This window comes from Brachyhypopomus gauderio, unplaced genomic scaffold (genome assembly GCF_052324685.1).
Source record: "Brachyhypopomus gauderio isolate BG-103 unplaced genomic scaffold, BGAUD_0.2 sc81, whole genome shotgun sequence".
Classification (NCBI taxonomy): domain Eukaryota; kingdom Metazoa; phylum Chordata; class Actinopteri; order Gymnotiformes; family Hypopomidae; genus Brachyhypopomus; species Brachyhypopomus gauderio.
Window position 1 is genome coordinate 59,303 of NW_027506902.1, and position 15,300 is coordinate 74,602.

Here is a 15,300-nt window from a genome sequence, read left to right on the forward strand (position 1 = left end):
AATCACAATGATTTGATTTCACAATACTTATTGCCACCTTTTGTTGCAACTTTTTATTAATAAACATGCATAATCGCACATGTCCAACTTTGTGATATTCTACTCACACTCAACCCAACACTGAATCTCATGCAAATTCTAACTTTGAACATGTGCTCTCTTCCTCCCAATTTACTCTTCTCTGTAACAATCTTGCAGTCTGCACACCATTTTACTATGTCTCAATGTCTCAACACTTCCACTCACACCTGCCCTTACATACCTCTTCCAAATTTCAGTAGTTACACTCACACGCCTACCTACAGGCCTCACATACACAGGGTTGCCAACTCACGCATAGAGCGTGAGACACACGCATTTGACTGTCTTCGCACGCTCACACATTCGATTTCTCACGCTGTAAAAAAATTAGTTTATCTAGTCTATTTACCTCTGATCCATATCTATGATTCAATGAGTTACTAGTTCGCTGTTAGTTTATGGTAATGGACCTAAGTGCCTAGTCCGTGTTAACTCGCATGCAACGCAATAAACGAGAGAAAACCAAAACACTCGTGGAAATATTCGATGCGGATAATGGGGGAGAACTGAAAAGAATCGTGGATATTCAATGCGACAAAAAAAAAACGAGAGAACGGAAATAATCGCGGAATAAAATCAACGTGGACTAAACGGGGAGAACTGAAACCAAAGAGCAACAAAATACGCCAGGGGAAGCAACTGGCTGGCAAACACCGCGAAGAACAAAAAAACCCTTCCCACAAAACAAAACCAAATTGTATAGGAAAAAATGACAGTGGGAGGAAAACTTGAGAAGCCAGGAAGCGGCGCAGGAGGCAAGTACTCGAATAGACAGAATAACAGAAGGAAAAAAAACTTGAGACAGGGTGGTGAGACACCTTAATGCAGAAAGAAACAGGCTGAAGTTTGGCAGCAAAGTAGACCGACAACTCAGCAGTGAGACACTGCATCTGTCTTCCTTAAAAAACAAGGAAGACAGGTGCAGGTCATCACCGCTGATTGGGCTGTGGTGTGACTCGTGGATTCCTCCTGGTGGCGACAGAAGGATCGCCCCTGAGCCAGCCCTGACTGTGGGATTCCTAGTATTTTTGTAAGGTTTTTACTTGAGGCCAAATAGAGACAAAAGGGAAGAGGCAGACCCAAAAGATAGCGCTCCATATCTCTCCAAAGAGAGCCACCTTTTTCTGTAAAGTAAAACATTATCCCCCTTATCTGTGCTGCCTAATAATACCAAAGGATATTGGGGCATCTAAGTCCAACAGTACAACAGTGACATTCAGCCTAGATTGCCTATTGCTCCAAAGAAAACTAAGAGTCTTTAAGTAAGAAAATAAATTACTTGAAGGAGGTAATGCAGATTTTGAAGTACTGCAGTTTTGGCAATATATTCATTTTGAGAACATACATTTTCCATATTAGCAACATTGGTATAGATGCCCATTTGTCAAGTGAATTTGAAATGTCTTGTAACAAAGGTTTGTAGCTATATTCTCTAAACTTGGTACAATCTGAATGCCTAAATATGTGAAACATTCCTCAACTTTGAATTGGTGTATCGCCTCTGGTGGGTTTTTTTTATTAATCTTATTACCCGAAATCGCCCCAAAGGTGTTAATTAAATCTAACAAAGCAGGAATAGAGGTTTCCGGATCTATAAGAAAAAGAGTGACATCATCTGCATATAACGCTAGGCGGTGTTCCTGTTCTCCTGTAGTTATTCCAGAAATGTTGGTATGATTCCTTAATGCAATTGCAAATAGTTCTATAGCCAGAAACAACAGTGGGGACAAAGGTCCCCCTGTCTGCACCCCTGCATCATATGAATAGATTTTGATATGTTTCCCTTGGTCAGTATTTCTGCATATTGTTCTGTATACAACCTTGGAACTCGTCCGCCTCGGTACTCGACATATTCGGAGTTTTATTTAGAGATATGGGGGCCATATTTATACATAAAATGTAGATTATTAATTTATAATGGAGATTATTAATCCACCTGACCTAATTAAGAGTAAAATAAATGATTGCCACCTCAGTTCATAGTGCTAATAAAAATACATTGTCAGCAGTTTTTTCCAGTCGATTTATTTTCAATTCCAACTTTTATCACTAGGTGGCAGTCAAGCCCAACCTTAAAGATTACGCTTTTTTTTTTAGAGTTACAGTACTATGCTTGACAATTGGCGCATTTCCACTAGGGCCTGCTTGGCGCGGTACGGTTCGGTACGGGTCGATTCGCAACGGAACGGTACGGTCGCGTTGTGTTTCCATTACAATGGTGAACCACCCCAATGTGGGTGGAGTCGCTGTTGGCGCGCGGGTTGTAGTGTCGTGACATCATTTGTATACGACCACAACACCGGTCGACGCCCCTTAACACATAGCATTATTGTATCTTATTTATCTTTATCTTCATTATTGTATGTGGTTGCTCTAATTATTGATAATAATTTGGTATTACTCAAACAGGCTGAACACACCCTGCATAAAAAGCATCAGTCATACAATCAAATGAAATCAAACTTTATTATGAAATATAGATATTTAAAGCACAACATATGTAAATAATATAGTTATAGTTTTAAAAAAGTGCAAAAAGCAAATATATACGTATAGCTTTATATGAAATAAATATTTATAGTACTACAAGCAACATTTTGTGTGCTTTTACTGGCGTCTGTCTCGCATGGTGTTCACAAGTTCGCCAAGCACCCCGAGGAAAGCCCGGTTGAAGGAAACATTTTCCGCCAACTCCGCTCGCCTCGTCAGTGGAAGGGGAATCTTGAACGTAAAAAATAACAAATATTAAACACAAGCATTCCCGTGAAAGCAACAACAATATAGCGTAACTGCACAAAATGTGTAGCACGTCATCGCTGCTCATGCTGTGTTTATGGCTACAGCTAACTAGCAACTAGCAAGGCTAAGAGCTAGCTATTGTACAGTAGTGACTGTGGTGGTAACATTAACTACAAACACAGCTCTAAATTCCTGCGTTTACAATAGATGCGTTCATATTACGTTCATATTACATCTTTTACGAGCCTAGTAGTAAAACTGTGAAATCACAATACACTCACCATTCTCCGTGGCCTCCAGCACCGACAATGTCCAGCACGTTTTCTCTTCCGTTACTGGCTGGCCGGTGACCGTATATGACATCCATTTGCTGGAACCATTTCCAGTCTTTGCGGTTTGCTCCGCTGTGTCCGTTATGGTCCTTCACCGCCCGGTAATCGCGTTAAGCTTTTTTAGCTTGGACTGACCGGCACTGCTGAACGGACCGCTGGTAGCCATGAGTGGCCATTAGCGCGGAAACCTCGCTAAAAACCTTTACATTTCTAGTGGCCCCGTCCAGTTCGCCCTGGATTTTTTGATCGCTGATTATTAACAGAAAGGTTTGTACCTCGGCGTTTGACCAGGGAACAGACTTCGCTCCTTGGGTTTTAAAAATGGCTGAGGAGTCCATAGCATAGCGGAGGAGTCGCTCTCCTGACGCAACCTGTGACGACACTCCCTGGCCAATCAGTGTCATGCTGTCCCTCCACGTCACAGAACTGTACCGCTTCGGAACGGTTAGAACCTCGAGCGAGTCGGTACGAAAAAAGTACCCAAAGGGGCCGGCTCACAGGGTACTGGTACTAATGGAAACACTCACAAACCGACCCGTACCGAACCGTACCGCGCCAAGCAGGCCCTAGTGGAAATGCGCCAAATGTGACACCTATATTACAGTTTTTCTCAGTCAGTTTGGTTCATTTCTCAGATCAGAATTGAAATTCTCAAAACAGTTCATTCAGTCTCCACATCTTCTTGTCACTTGTGCACATCATAATTGAATTTCTCCTGGTGTTTAACATTTTGCAAATGCTTTTGTACATATTGCAAATGGACATGGGCAGTTGTCTGTTGTTTTTTACATTATGTGTTGCTTATGTCATGTTTCTCAAAATGTGTTGTACGGATTGTCTGTTGAATTGTCTTACCCTCCCAAACATTTAGTCTTTAGGTCATCGCCTAGGTCATTATATGCAAAAGTGCTGAACATGTTGTCATAATCTCTAAGGCATCATTTTACATTTATTTATTTAGGTTATTTTTTGTTACATTTTGTTAATTTATCCTAATTTGATTAAATTGTTTACAAGTGAACATTCAGTTACAGTAAGAAAGGGAATTGGTGAAGGCTTAGATCAACCAATGGTCTCCACCATAAGTCAGAGGTGTGTCTCATGAACCTTTACTGTAATTGGCAAACATTTATAGACGCTAAACACTGCATTATCACAAAGTCTCATAATGGAAAGACAAGGCCATGTACAGGGTGAACAGCAAATACGAGAAGTAAGACTGTGTGGTGTAGAGAGGTAAGACTGTGTGGTGTAGAGGAGTAAGACTGTGTGGTGTAGAGGAGTAAAACTGGTGTAGAGGGGTAAGACTGGTGTAGAGGGGTAAGAATGTGTGGTGTAGAGGAGTAAGAATATATGGTGTAGAGGGGTAAGACTGTGTGGTGTGAGGCTGAGGGGACAAAACAGTGAAATAAGGGCAACAATTGTGGACCATGCTTGCTGGGTGCAGCCGAATATTGGAAGAACAACTGTGTCTTCAATCGTTCAAACATTTCATAGAGAAAACATGTATGTAATTCAGAAATGTGCTCTCTGCTGTAATGCTGCACATTGACGTAAATTCTGACATGTTATTCTTTTTTTTTCTTATACCATATATGATATCAAGACTAGCTCATGGGGAGGCAGAGGTTCCATTTTCACACAACAAGAGGAGGCTGTATGTGCTTAGGTTGTTTTGAATGTGTAGAATAAGTTTCTAATTTTGCAGTTTTCTCCAGTCAGTTGTCTGTCTTTTCTGAATTTCAGTCGAATTTTTTTTTGTCAACAAATTGCAGTGCGAACAATACAGTCAAACAATATTGCTGTACAAATTTGATTCCAGTCCAATATCTTTCTATCAGTCTCCCACATACAGTCATGTGTAACTTTGTGTTCCATGTAAGTTTTATGTGTGTAACATGTATTTGATACACCACAGAATGTGCAGCGTTCTTGAAATCAAAAGCATAGCTAGTTTCCATCAGAATATACAGTCTGCACAGACTGTGACTTATAGTTGCACTGACAACATGACTAAGTATTTTGACTGCCTTGTTCATAGGCAATGGCACATAGACTAGATATTCTGATGGCACTGACAAATCGACTGACCTAAATATTTGATTTTGGGGCAAAAACAAAGAATTTTGAGTGAAGTATGTGATTTTGCCGGTATTTCATTGAGTTTTGCTGTTTGCACTAACTGTTTTGAGAAATGCACTAGTTGTGATGCCAATGTAAAGCATGATGTGAGAAATGAACCAAATCAACTGAGAAAAACTGTAATACATTTTATAATAGCATGAAAAGTTATCCTGTCACGCATTTATACCATAAATAAACAGATCGGACTTTAGTCTGCTCACTGTTTAAAGGTCACTGCTTTCCACAGGAAGGTGCCCAAACGTCTCACAGGTAGAGCTTTATATAAATAATTTTGCAGCTATAATTAAAATATATGGCTATTACTTCTTAATATTTATATGTTAAAATGTCTAAGATCAGAGAAAATGTCACTGAAACCTGCAGTCAGACTGAACATGGAGACCTGAAGTCAGGCTTGTTCTAGTGCACTGATGACCTCTGTATGAAATGGAGGCATGCTTATGAACAGTGGGCCCATGTGGTGTGTGTGACCATGCGCTGGAGATGCGTGTGTGCGCAAGCCTGTAGAGTGTGTGTGTGTGTGTGTGTGTGTGTGTGTGTGTGTGAATGTGCTGTGTCATCAGGCCCTGCATCATCTGCACTGTCACCGAGCCCATGCAAACATCTTATTAGCTACTGACGGGTCAGAATGTGTGTGTGTGTGTGTGTGTGTGTGTGTGTGTGTGTGTGTGTGTGTGTGTGTGTGTGTGTGTGTGTGTGTGTGTGTTTGTGTGCGTGTGTGTGTGTATGTGTGTGTGTGTGTGTGTGTGTGTGTGTGTGTGTGTGTGTGTGTGTGTGTGTGTGTGTGTGTAGAGGGTGATTCTCACGGAGATGAGAGCTCAGACATGGGCTTGACGAACCTGACATGCCTGGATAATCCAAAATGTTCCCGCCGCAGCCTTAGTCATGGGTAGTCCAGGGACAGCTGTTGCCAGGCAACCAGTGACATCACCACAGCCACACTTTTCAGCTCCATCAGAAGGTATGTGGAGAGGGAGGGTGAGGTGTGAGGGGAGAGAAGAGTATGGCTCAGGTTCACGCTGCCATATGGGCGTGTTTGCAGAGAAATGGGCATCTTTTCATCTTTCTGTCTGCTGTGTGGGGGAGAGGGCTAGAGAGGGTGTGCCTTCTGGGAATGTATCAGATAAATGTCCAGCTTCTGATTGGCCACTGTAGTACTTCGATGTAGAATTGTAGCTCTATCAAGAAGTGTGAGTGAGAGCTGTCTTACAAGGGCCGTCCCTCCATCACTAAGCTATCTATAAACTAAAGAGTGCAGAGGTGGATGAATGAGATACGGACGGATGGATGCGAGAATGTGTGCTGAGAAGTGTGCGAACGTACTGTGTACTGAACCTCTAACTGCCAATCAGAGTGTTATCTGTGTGTGTGTGTGTGTGTGTGTGTGTGTGTGTTAAGCCACCTTCCCTGGGCTCTGGTCCTTGCTCTTTTGAGCTGGACACTCCTTCATCCCCCTCTCCCCTCCTCCTTCTTAGACCCCCACCCCCTCCTCTCAGCAGGTGTTTGATTATGATGAGCTGGTTAGTCAGGGATTGTAAGAAAGGGGCCCATGTAGTGTAGCTTTAGCAATAACTCTGCTCACCTGCGCTTATGAGAACAAGACCCTGTAACTGGATCCAAATCCTTCCCAGCCACCGAACATCAAAGAAATGACCAACAAACCGTCCTGAGGGTGAGTCATAATGTTAGCAGGTCTGTGTTAAAAATATGATGATGTAGCAACCAAAGCTTCCATAGCACTGGAACAGCAGGTTTAGAGCTAATGTAGAGCTTATCTAGAGCTCATCTAAACATGAATGCAGATTTATGGTACTGAGCAGATGAGATCCAGGGTGAAGGTGGGTCAGTGTGTAATGACAGTAGCGGGACAGTTTTGGGTCAGATGGGGACAGAAGAAATATGTAGGAAGGTGACTCTGCTCTGTGTGTGTGTGTGTATGTGTGTGTGGAGGGAGGAGGGGGCAGCAATTAGCCAGATTGTGTGGATTAGTGGCATTGAGGCCTACTGATAGTCTCCTCTATATACAAGCATTTGATGAAATGCAGTCTAGATCTCACTTTTGCTTGTTCTTGGATCAACCTTGTGTCGAGGATCAGACTTGGACAGCATGACAAGCAAATGTAAGAGTGAATGAGAGAGATATATAGAATGAGAGAGAGAGCAATAAAGAGAAAGAAAGAAAGAAAGAAAAGAGACTGCATTTTGAAGGAGAGGGCATAAAAGGGTTCCTTCATACTTCAGCATCATCATGCACATTTTTCAGTGCCAAAGTATCACTTCATGTTTGAAAACTAAGCTTTGGGATTGTACCAAATATCACTGCTGTCAATTCCAAGCTGTTGAGCCAAAGGTTCCTACACAGGTTCACAGGTTTCACAGGTTCCCACAAGTTCCCACAAGTCTTCATAGTGCAGATTTTTTCTGAGTTGTGAAGTCCAATCATTTTGTGTCAAAGACGTCCACATAGTCATATCAGTTGTCATGTGAAATGTGTTTCACCTCACAACAAAAGGAAGAACTCCAGGAAACCATCCCTATCATGTGTATCTCCCTCCCTATATATAGTTTAGATATACACTCCACATTAAATAGTCAGCACTTTATTAAGAAATGTTCACATATCATTGTCCAATCTTGTTTTTCTGGGAAAGTGTGATTTAATTGCACAACAAACAATAAACAAACAAAAACTAACATTGTTTTACTCCTGAATAAATAATATGAACAAAACAAAAATGTGTATTACATTTTAATGGAGGAAAAAGTTAGGACATTACCCTACCCTTAAACTAGTGTTTACATATATGTGTGTGTCAGAAAGTGTGTGTATGTAAAGAACTGAGTAATCTTCATGACCATTAGAGGGCATTTCTGCATCACAAGGTCACAGCACATTGTGTGTGTGTGTGTGTGTGGCACAACTAATGACAAGAAAAATAATCCAAAATCTATATATCCGATACAAACTGTATTAATAAATAATGTTTATTTTTATAGCACCTTTCAAGATCAGGGTTGGCCATCAATAAATAGGAACAAAAAACTAGGGAGTACAGAGACCAGTGAAACAAAACAATACAATGCAGATAGTGTGAAGGCCTAAGAGACAGCAGTATGTATGTGGCTGGTGTTGAGGGGCTTTAAACTTCTACCTACCACTTTAGCCCAGCGTGTTCGTTTGATGGGAAGGAGATAGCAGGAACCACCATACCAAAATTATAGCAATAACAAAAAGGCCTTTATTAAAACAGAGATATCTCTGGGGATCTCACATCCTAACATTTACATCAGAGAGACCCAACAAGTGTTTGTACATGCCGTCTTTATATACGATTTCTCCGCCCCCAAACGCTTAGATCTTCTATACCTTACATGGTGTTGTCGTTCGAGCAAACATGATTTTGCTGTTCAAGCAGACATGACTTTTCCATTTGTTTCAACATGTTAGAATATCTGTTCAAAGGGATGCTGTCCTACACCGGTATGTTGTACTTCTCCTTTATCAGTCTAACACTGCGGTCCTCAACTTCCCGCTGACCGGGTCATCTTCCCTTTGAAACTCCTTACACATCATGATTTCCCAAGGTCCTTCTTAGGGTTTACAGCTTAAACACATCTAATGCAGTAGTTATATTTAATTACTATATTATGTTAATGGTAAGCAAAATATATTGTTGCTAATGCTAGTGCTAAGCAAAAATAAACCCAAAATCACAACAGACCCTCTCTTGATCTCTGAGAAAACAGAGATCACAAAATATCTTCCAATGTTACCCTCTCATCTGACTCCCCATGATACAACAGTGACATCATCAATCACAGTGCTGATAAAGCATCACACTAAGTTTCTTACGCATGGAATACAACAACAATTTTACAGTTACTATTAAGATAATAAAGGCCTTGACCCACCATGGACCCTCATACAGGGGGCAGTCCCCTGAATGTCCTGGTGAGACAAATATTTTATGGCTTCACATTCAAATCAAAATCAAATCAAATATATTTGTATAGTGCTTTTCACAACACATGTTGTCACAAATCGCTTTACAGGATTTACAAGGTTAACAATCATACGGGTCCAGATCCCTAGTGAGCAAGCCAAAGGCGATAGTGGCAAGGAAAAACTCCCTATGATGGTGGGGAATAGGAAGAAACCTTGGGAGGTCCAAGACTCAAAAGGGAACCCATCCTCCATTGGGCGGCCCGTTAACATTCTGTTACATAATAATCATCACATTGGTGCCAACTTTAATAATAATGCGCAAACAAACAAAAAACAAATAACAATAAACCAACAATAAACAAAGTCAAATAAACAATGTTAAACTAGGCCTTTAACGTGCCCCAGCACTAGTGTTATTTTAACTCGTTGTTTGAGAGCTCCGTATCTCTGCGCGCTCAATGGTTCTGATGGTCGGCACTGGCTGAAGTGATACCACATTTCTCCTTTGCCCTTCAATTGGATGGCGTGTGATGTCTTCTCAATGACTTGGTGACTGGTGGATCTGCTCATGGCGTTGATTCTCACTTCTCCTTACACCTGGACAGAATAAGCTTCACAGACAGCTTTTTAATGCATTTTACCATTATTTGTGCAACCTTGTGATTTTCCTGTCGGATGTCGCAAGCGCGTTGGGGGGCCCCCGAAAACTTCTCACTGTCATATGAGCTCATACGGAGTGAATCCTGTAACAAACTTCACTGAAGATCTTCTGGCCAACAATACAAACACATACATTTGTGCACATATCTTTTCCTTTATCCTGTTACCATTTATCCTTTCCAATTTACCCTGAGATTGAGAATGATAAACCAACCCATATTTGTGTCTCAAACCCAAATTTTGTTCCACAAATTTTAGCTTCTAGCTAGTGAAGTGCATCCCATTATCTGAGTACACTTAATTTATTATACAATGGTGCAGTATCCAGTAATTTTATCAACATTTTGCAGACCCAACATAAGAATTTATCCACAGTCACTAACAAATACCTTAGTCCCCGTACTGGTATTAATATGTCAGTGTAGTCAGTCTGGATCTCCTCTCCTGGCTCCTATTGCCCAGGAAACTTGCTTAGACCTGGTCTTAAAACACAAGTTATGTGCATTACAGATATTCACATTTTCAGTCCAGTCTGCTATTAAGTCAGTTAAGTATGGATGTGACCAGTAACACATTTTCCTTCATTTTTGCTACCCCTTGTGCTTCAGACAACACTGAATTAATCAATTGACTTGGTAAAACGGTCTCTAGGTCCTTTCCAAACCTCCTTACCTCATTTACCACCTTTGTTTAACCACAACATTTTTCCTGTAGTTTACGTAGCTCTGAATCCTATGGCAGAGGAGACCACTGTCCTCTGCCCTGCAAACCATCTGATGGGCTCCTGTAACATATCCTGCCTCTTTTTAGCGGCCACGTCCGTAGCTGCATTCACTCTGTATTAAATTGCCCCCTTTTGATAACTTGAACATTTAATGATAGCAACTCTTACCAACAGTAACACCTTTTACATCTTCTTATCATTTAATGAATTTACCTCCTGAAGTGGTGTAACCTGCTCTCTTTGTACAGAGTTCTACATGAACCACTCCTACCACGTACGCAGAGTGTGTACAGATGTTAACTTCCTTGCCTTCCACCCAGCTTAGTGCTGCAATAACAGCCAAAAACTCAGCCCTCTGTGCTGATTGTACTACCCAGTTTTACCTGAATGTGCTACCTAGAACTCGCCTTACTATGATTTCCACCGACACGCCACCCTCATCCAGAGGCTGCAGATCAGGAGTTACTGAGAAGATCCTGTATTGAACTGGAAGAGAAAGACAAACAAATATGGGCCAGTTTGATTTGAACAGGTCTGTGTGTTGATTTTAAACTAAACTTGAGGACAGCTTTTGAATAACAGCTTAAGTCAGTAGGTGTTTACTTGTTACTTTGTTTACCTGTTGTTTGTTTATGAATCAATCCTTTAATTTATTTAGTAGTAAGTTTGTTTGTTGCTTTCTTTCAAGAAAGGATGCAGGTCCAGCCTCAGGACTGTTTCATTTAAAATCTTTGCATACAAACAGTTTATAGTTTGGCCATTTGGGAGCAGCATTTAGCATGTTGTTGGTGTGTTAAAGACTGTATTACCTGTGCTGCTCGGTGTGTAGATGGACTTGTCTGTCTGAATGAATATGTAGCCTGACTGGAAGGAAACCATGACGACCTTCTCCAACACACTTGAGGGAAACTGTGCCTGCAGGTACACATACTGCTTCTCCAGGGGGTCATCACTGAAGTAGTCTCTGCTATCAGGGATCTGAACCATTGCAAAGAGACCAGTTTGGGACTTTATAGGACTTCATTATCCATTAGTAATCCAATAGTATTTCACGCTTTTTGGATGTTTTTGCAAGGATTGCTAATCATACAGGTAAATGCAGTAGTTTTTTGTACTTCAACCCCAGTTTTCTCCATGTAGCTGAATCAATAGTATTCAAGAGTACCATAGAAATTAGCTCATGTGAACTTTAATCATGGGTTAAAGCAAGACATTTTCATTTGACTGAAAATTTTTCCTGGCAAAAGACAATGCCAGCAATTACTGAAAATGTGGTATAGTTGGGACACAGCCTCTTTTGCCTAATTCTACACAATAAACACTGTAACATCTACTCCGCCCCAACCTATGTGAGGTCTTCATGTTTCATGTAGTTTCATGTAGTTACATGTTTCATGTAGTTTCGTTTTTAGTTGAATCTCCGTAGCGTTCCCCTGTCACGCCCCTTGAACCCGCCGCCCATTATTAGTCCTGATCAGCTGTCAAAACACTCCTTGATGTGTTTGGTTTATATTCCCGTGTGCCCAGTCTTTCCTTGTAAGTCAGTTTGGTTAACCTACTGTTGCGAGAGTTTGTGTGTTCTGTTCCCTGTGTTCGTTATCGGATCTGTCCTTGGTTTTTCTCCTTGATTGTTGTATGTTTAGCGTTTGGTCTATTCTGTTAGATCTGTTTCTAGCTGTTTCATTGATCATCATATGTTTAGTTTTCGTGTTCCTTATTGAGTCTTTTTGTTATTGTCTCCTGATCGTTCGTTAGTAAGGGTAGTTGCATTCGCTAAGTCTGTTTTGCGTTAGTCCGGTTAATTGTATTTCCATTTTGAATGCGTTTGTTTGTTTACTGTTTGTGTGATAACCTGTTCGTCTTTGGTGTATTCTTTGTCATGTCCGAGAGTTGTTAGTCAATGAGTTTGTTGTGCTATCGTTCACCCAAGGAGTTTTATCATTGCATAGGCAGTGTTTGTTTGTCTGGAAACTGTTTGTGTGTGTGTATGTAAATGTAATGCCTTGCTGTTCAAGAGCGATTCGAGCTGATCTGGTTAGGAGACAGGAGGTAGAGTCCTGCACCGGGTCGGGTACCCACAGGTACGGGAAATAGATGCTGAAACGGGTGGGATTTACACATACCGTAATTTTACGGGTGGGTATGCGGGCGGGTAAGTTAAATACGGGTGGGTAGCACGTGAATAAGTGGTGATTTTTAGTAGGCTTTTATTTGCTACGTAATGAACGTTACTTTTTGCCTGATTACCGCCTCCTGATCGTGGTGGCGAAGCGAAGTTGTTGTGGTGAACGTCGCTGCTCCCCCCTACACACTCCAACTACACCACTGGGGATGCATCCCCCCTGTTAAAATAACACCCCCCTGGGTAACACCCAAACTTTGGTTCTTTTCCAGCGGAAACATGAGCAGAGGCTGGTTATAACGCAGTACCGGGCATTTATTGTAGCTTGCTTGGTGGTTACAAAGCTAAATGGGTGGCCATGCTAGAACAAGGAAAAATGACGAGAGAGAACTTAGCGTGCTGCTCCCGCCACAGCAGATTGGCAACTACTACCACTGTGAACCTATGCGGTTTTATTTAGTTGTTATACTGGCATTTGTTCCCTCTCGTTTTGCATTGTGTTATGGCACCGGTTGGCTACATACATTTTCTTGTGTTTTACCAGTTGCTACTTATAGATAGGAATACTGTTCCTGCACAGCAACCTTAGATTTTATTTTGTGTTGTACTGACGTTTTTTCAGAGGCGCGTTGAAAAATAAAGTGCTCTATAGGACTACTTTCAAATTGTGTGATTCTTCACGGGCGGGTAATGGGTAGAATATTAACGGGTCCGGGTGGGTACGGATTTAACTTTGAAATAGCCACGGGTTCGCGGATGGGTAGGTGCTGTACTCTGCGGGTATGGGTGGGTACGGGTCTCAAAAAACGGACCCGTGCAGGACTCTGACAGGAGGTAACTCCTGCTCCTTCCAATAAATCTGACTCTCAGCAGCATTTGTGTCCTTCTCCTAGTTCTCGCACGTTACAAACACATTTATAAAGTATTATGTGACGGCGCCGGGCACACGGACTGAGCCCGCCCACACGTCAGCAGAGGAGGCTGGGAGATGAGAGAGAGAGAGTTGTAAATAGTCAGTTTAAAATAAGTGAGTTGATCGTTATGTTGATGTTTTTAGTTATGGTTGTTGGGGACGAATATGTGTTTGTTCCGTGCATACCTGTCAAGTGTCCCGTTTTGGCTGGGAAAATCCCGTATTTTACCGCTCTGTCCCGGCGTCATCCCGTATTTGTTTTTTTCCCGTATTTTCAGTTTTCAATTTTTATTATTTTTTTAAAGCATTCATGTGCCACGCCAAACAGAATTCTATCACTAGCCTCGCGAGAACTGCCACCTAGACTACTGCAGGTGGCAGTTCTCGGGAGGCTATTGACAGAATTCTGTTTGGCGCGGCACATGAATACGACAGTTGGGGCTGAGGCTAAGGTTATTAAGGGGGAGCATCTTAACCTCGTTACAGTGTCGGGGAAAAGGGTGGTGCTCCATGACCACACTATGGCGAGCGTAGACTTCGGCTTGGGCCCATTTATCCAGAAGTTTTGGCTAGGCCACACCTGTTATGAGTGCATCCTGGGTTTAGATTTGTTGAGGCGTGCAGGGGCGGCTGTGCACTGCGGTACCGGGGCTATTTCGTTTGGTGGTGTACCGTTGGGGGTGCACTTGGGGAGCAGACTAACACACGAGCGCAGCAAACGGGATGGGCTGGAACGCCCAGAGGTCGCTAGGGCCGTTCGCGAAATGTGGACTCACGAGGCGTAGAATGGCGGAGGAGCTAATTAATAGCATGGCTGAAGCCAGCATTATTGAGCCTTCGAGTAGCCCGTGGGCCTCGCCTGTGGTCCTGGTGCAGAAGAAAAATGGTGACTGGAGGTTCTGTGTGGACTACAGGCGACTCAATGCAGTCACGAAACTCGACGCGTACCCGCTGCCGAGGATCTACGAGTCCCTCGAGCTGCTCACAGGCTCTGCATGGTTTACCTCCCTAGACTTGCGCAGTGGGTATTGGCAGGTTCCCCTAACCGAGCAACCTGCTACAACGGTGGCTTAATTTTCTGGGTCACGTTATCAGTAGCGAGGGCATCGGTACGGACCCGGCAAAAACAGAGGCGGTGAAAAACTGGCCTCGCCCAACAAACACAAAACAGCTTAGGAGCTTTCTGGCCTCTTACTATAGAAAGTTCGTGTGTGGATTCGCGGAGGTTGCAGCGCCGCTTCACGGCCTCACTGGGGGCAAGTTTGTGTGGTCACCCAGGTGTGAGAGCACGTTTATGGGACTGAAGGAAAGGCTGTGTAGCGCACCCATACTGGCATGCCCTGATTTTGGCAGGGAGTTTGTCATTGATACGGACGCGAGCGACGATGGCATCGGAGGCGTACTCTCTCAGGTGCACGATGGCACTGAGCGTATTGTAGGGTACTACAGTTGCGCTTTGAGTAAGGCAGAAAGGAACTACTGTGTGCAGAGCCGGCCCTGACCAATGTGGTGCCCTAGGCGAGATTGTGGTTGGTGCCCCCTGCATCATCAATCATTGGGTTGATTGTGTCACTATTAAAGAAACAAATAAAACGCAAATGACTTAAATATTACCATATAACAAGCAATAAATATAAA

At 42.5% G+C, this 15,300-nt stretch overlaps 1 protein-coding gene across 7 annotated transcripts in view; it reads right to left on the minus strand.

Annotated features, from left to right (window-relative positions):
* Positions 1-8,284: 8,284 nt before the first annotated feature.
* The window catches only part of LOC143493056 (complement C3-like), a 39,989-nt gene continuing 32,973 nt past the window's right edge, over positions 8,285-15,300 (minus strand). For 2 of the 7 annotated variants that reach the window (XM_076991158.1, XM_076991159.1), the window contains 2 exons: positions 11,437-11,605; positions 8,291-11,113 (listed from right to left, as the gene is read on the minus strand). In XM_076991158.1, coding sequence (XP_076847273.1) covers positions 11,007-11,113; positions 11,437-11,605 — 276 coding nt within the window. In that variant the 3' untranslated portion in view covers positions 8,291-11,006. Of the gene's footprint in view, positions 11,114-11,436; positions 11,606-15,300 lie in introns of all 7 variants that reach the window. The other 5 variants (XR_013125323.1, XR_013125324.1, XR_013125321.1 and 2 more) reach the window with 5 other exon arrangements.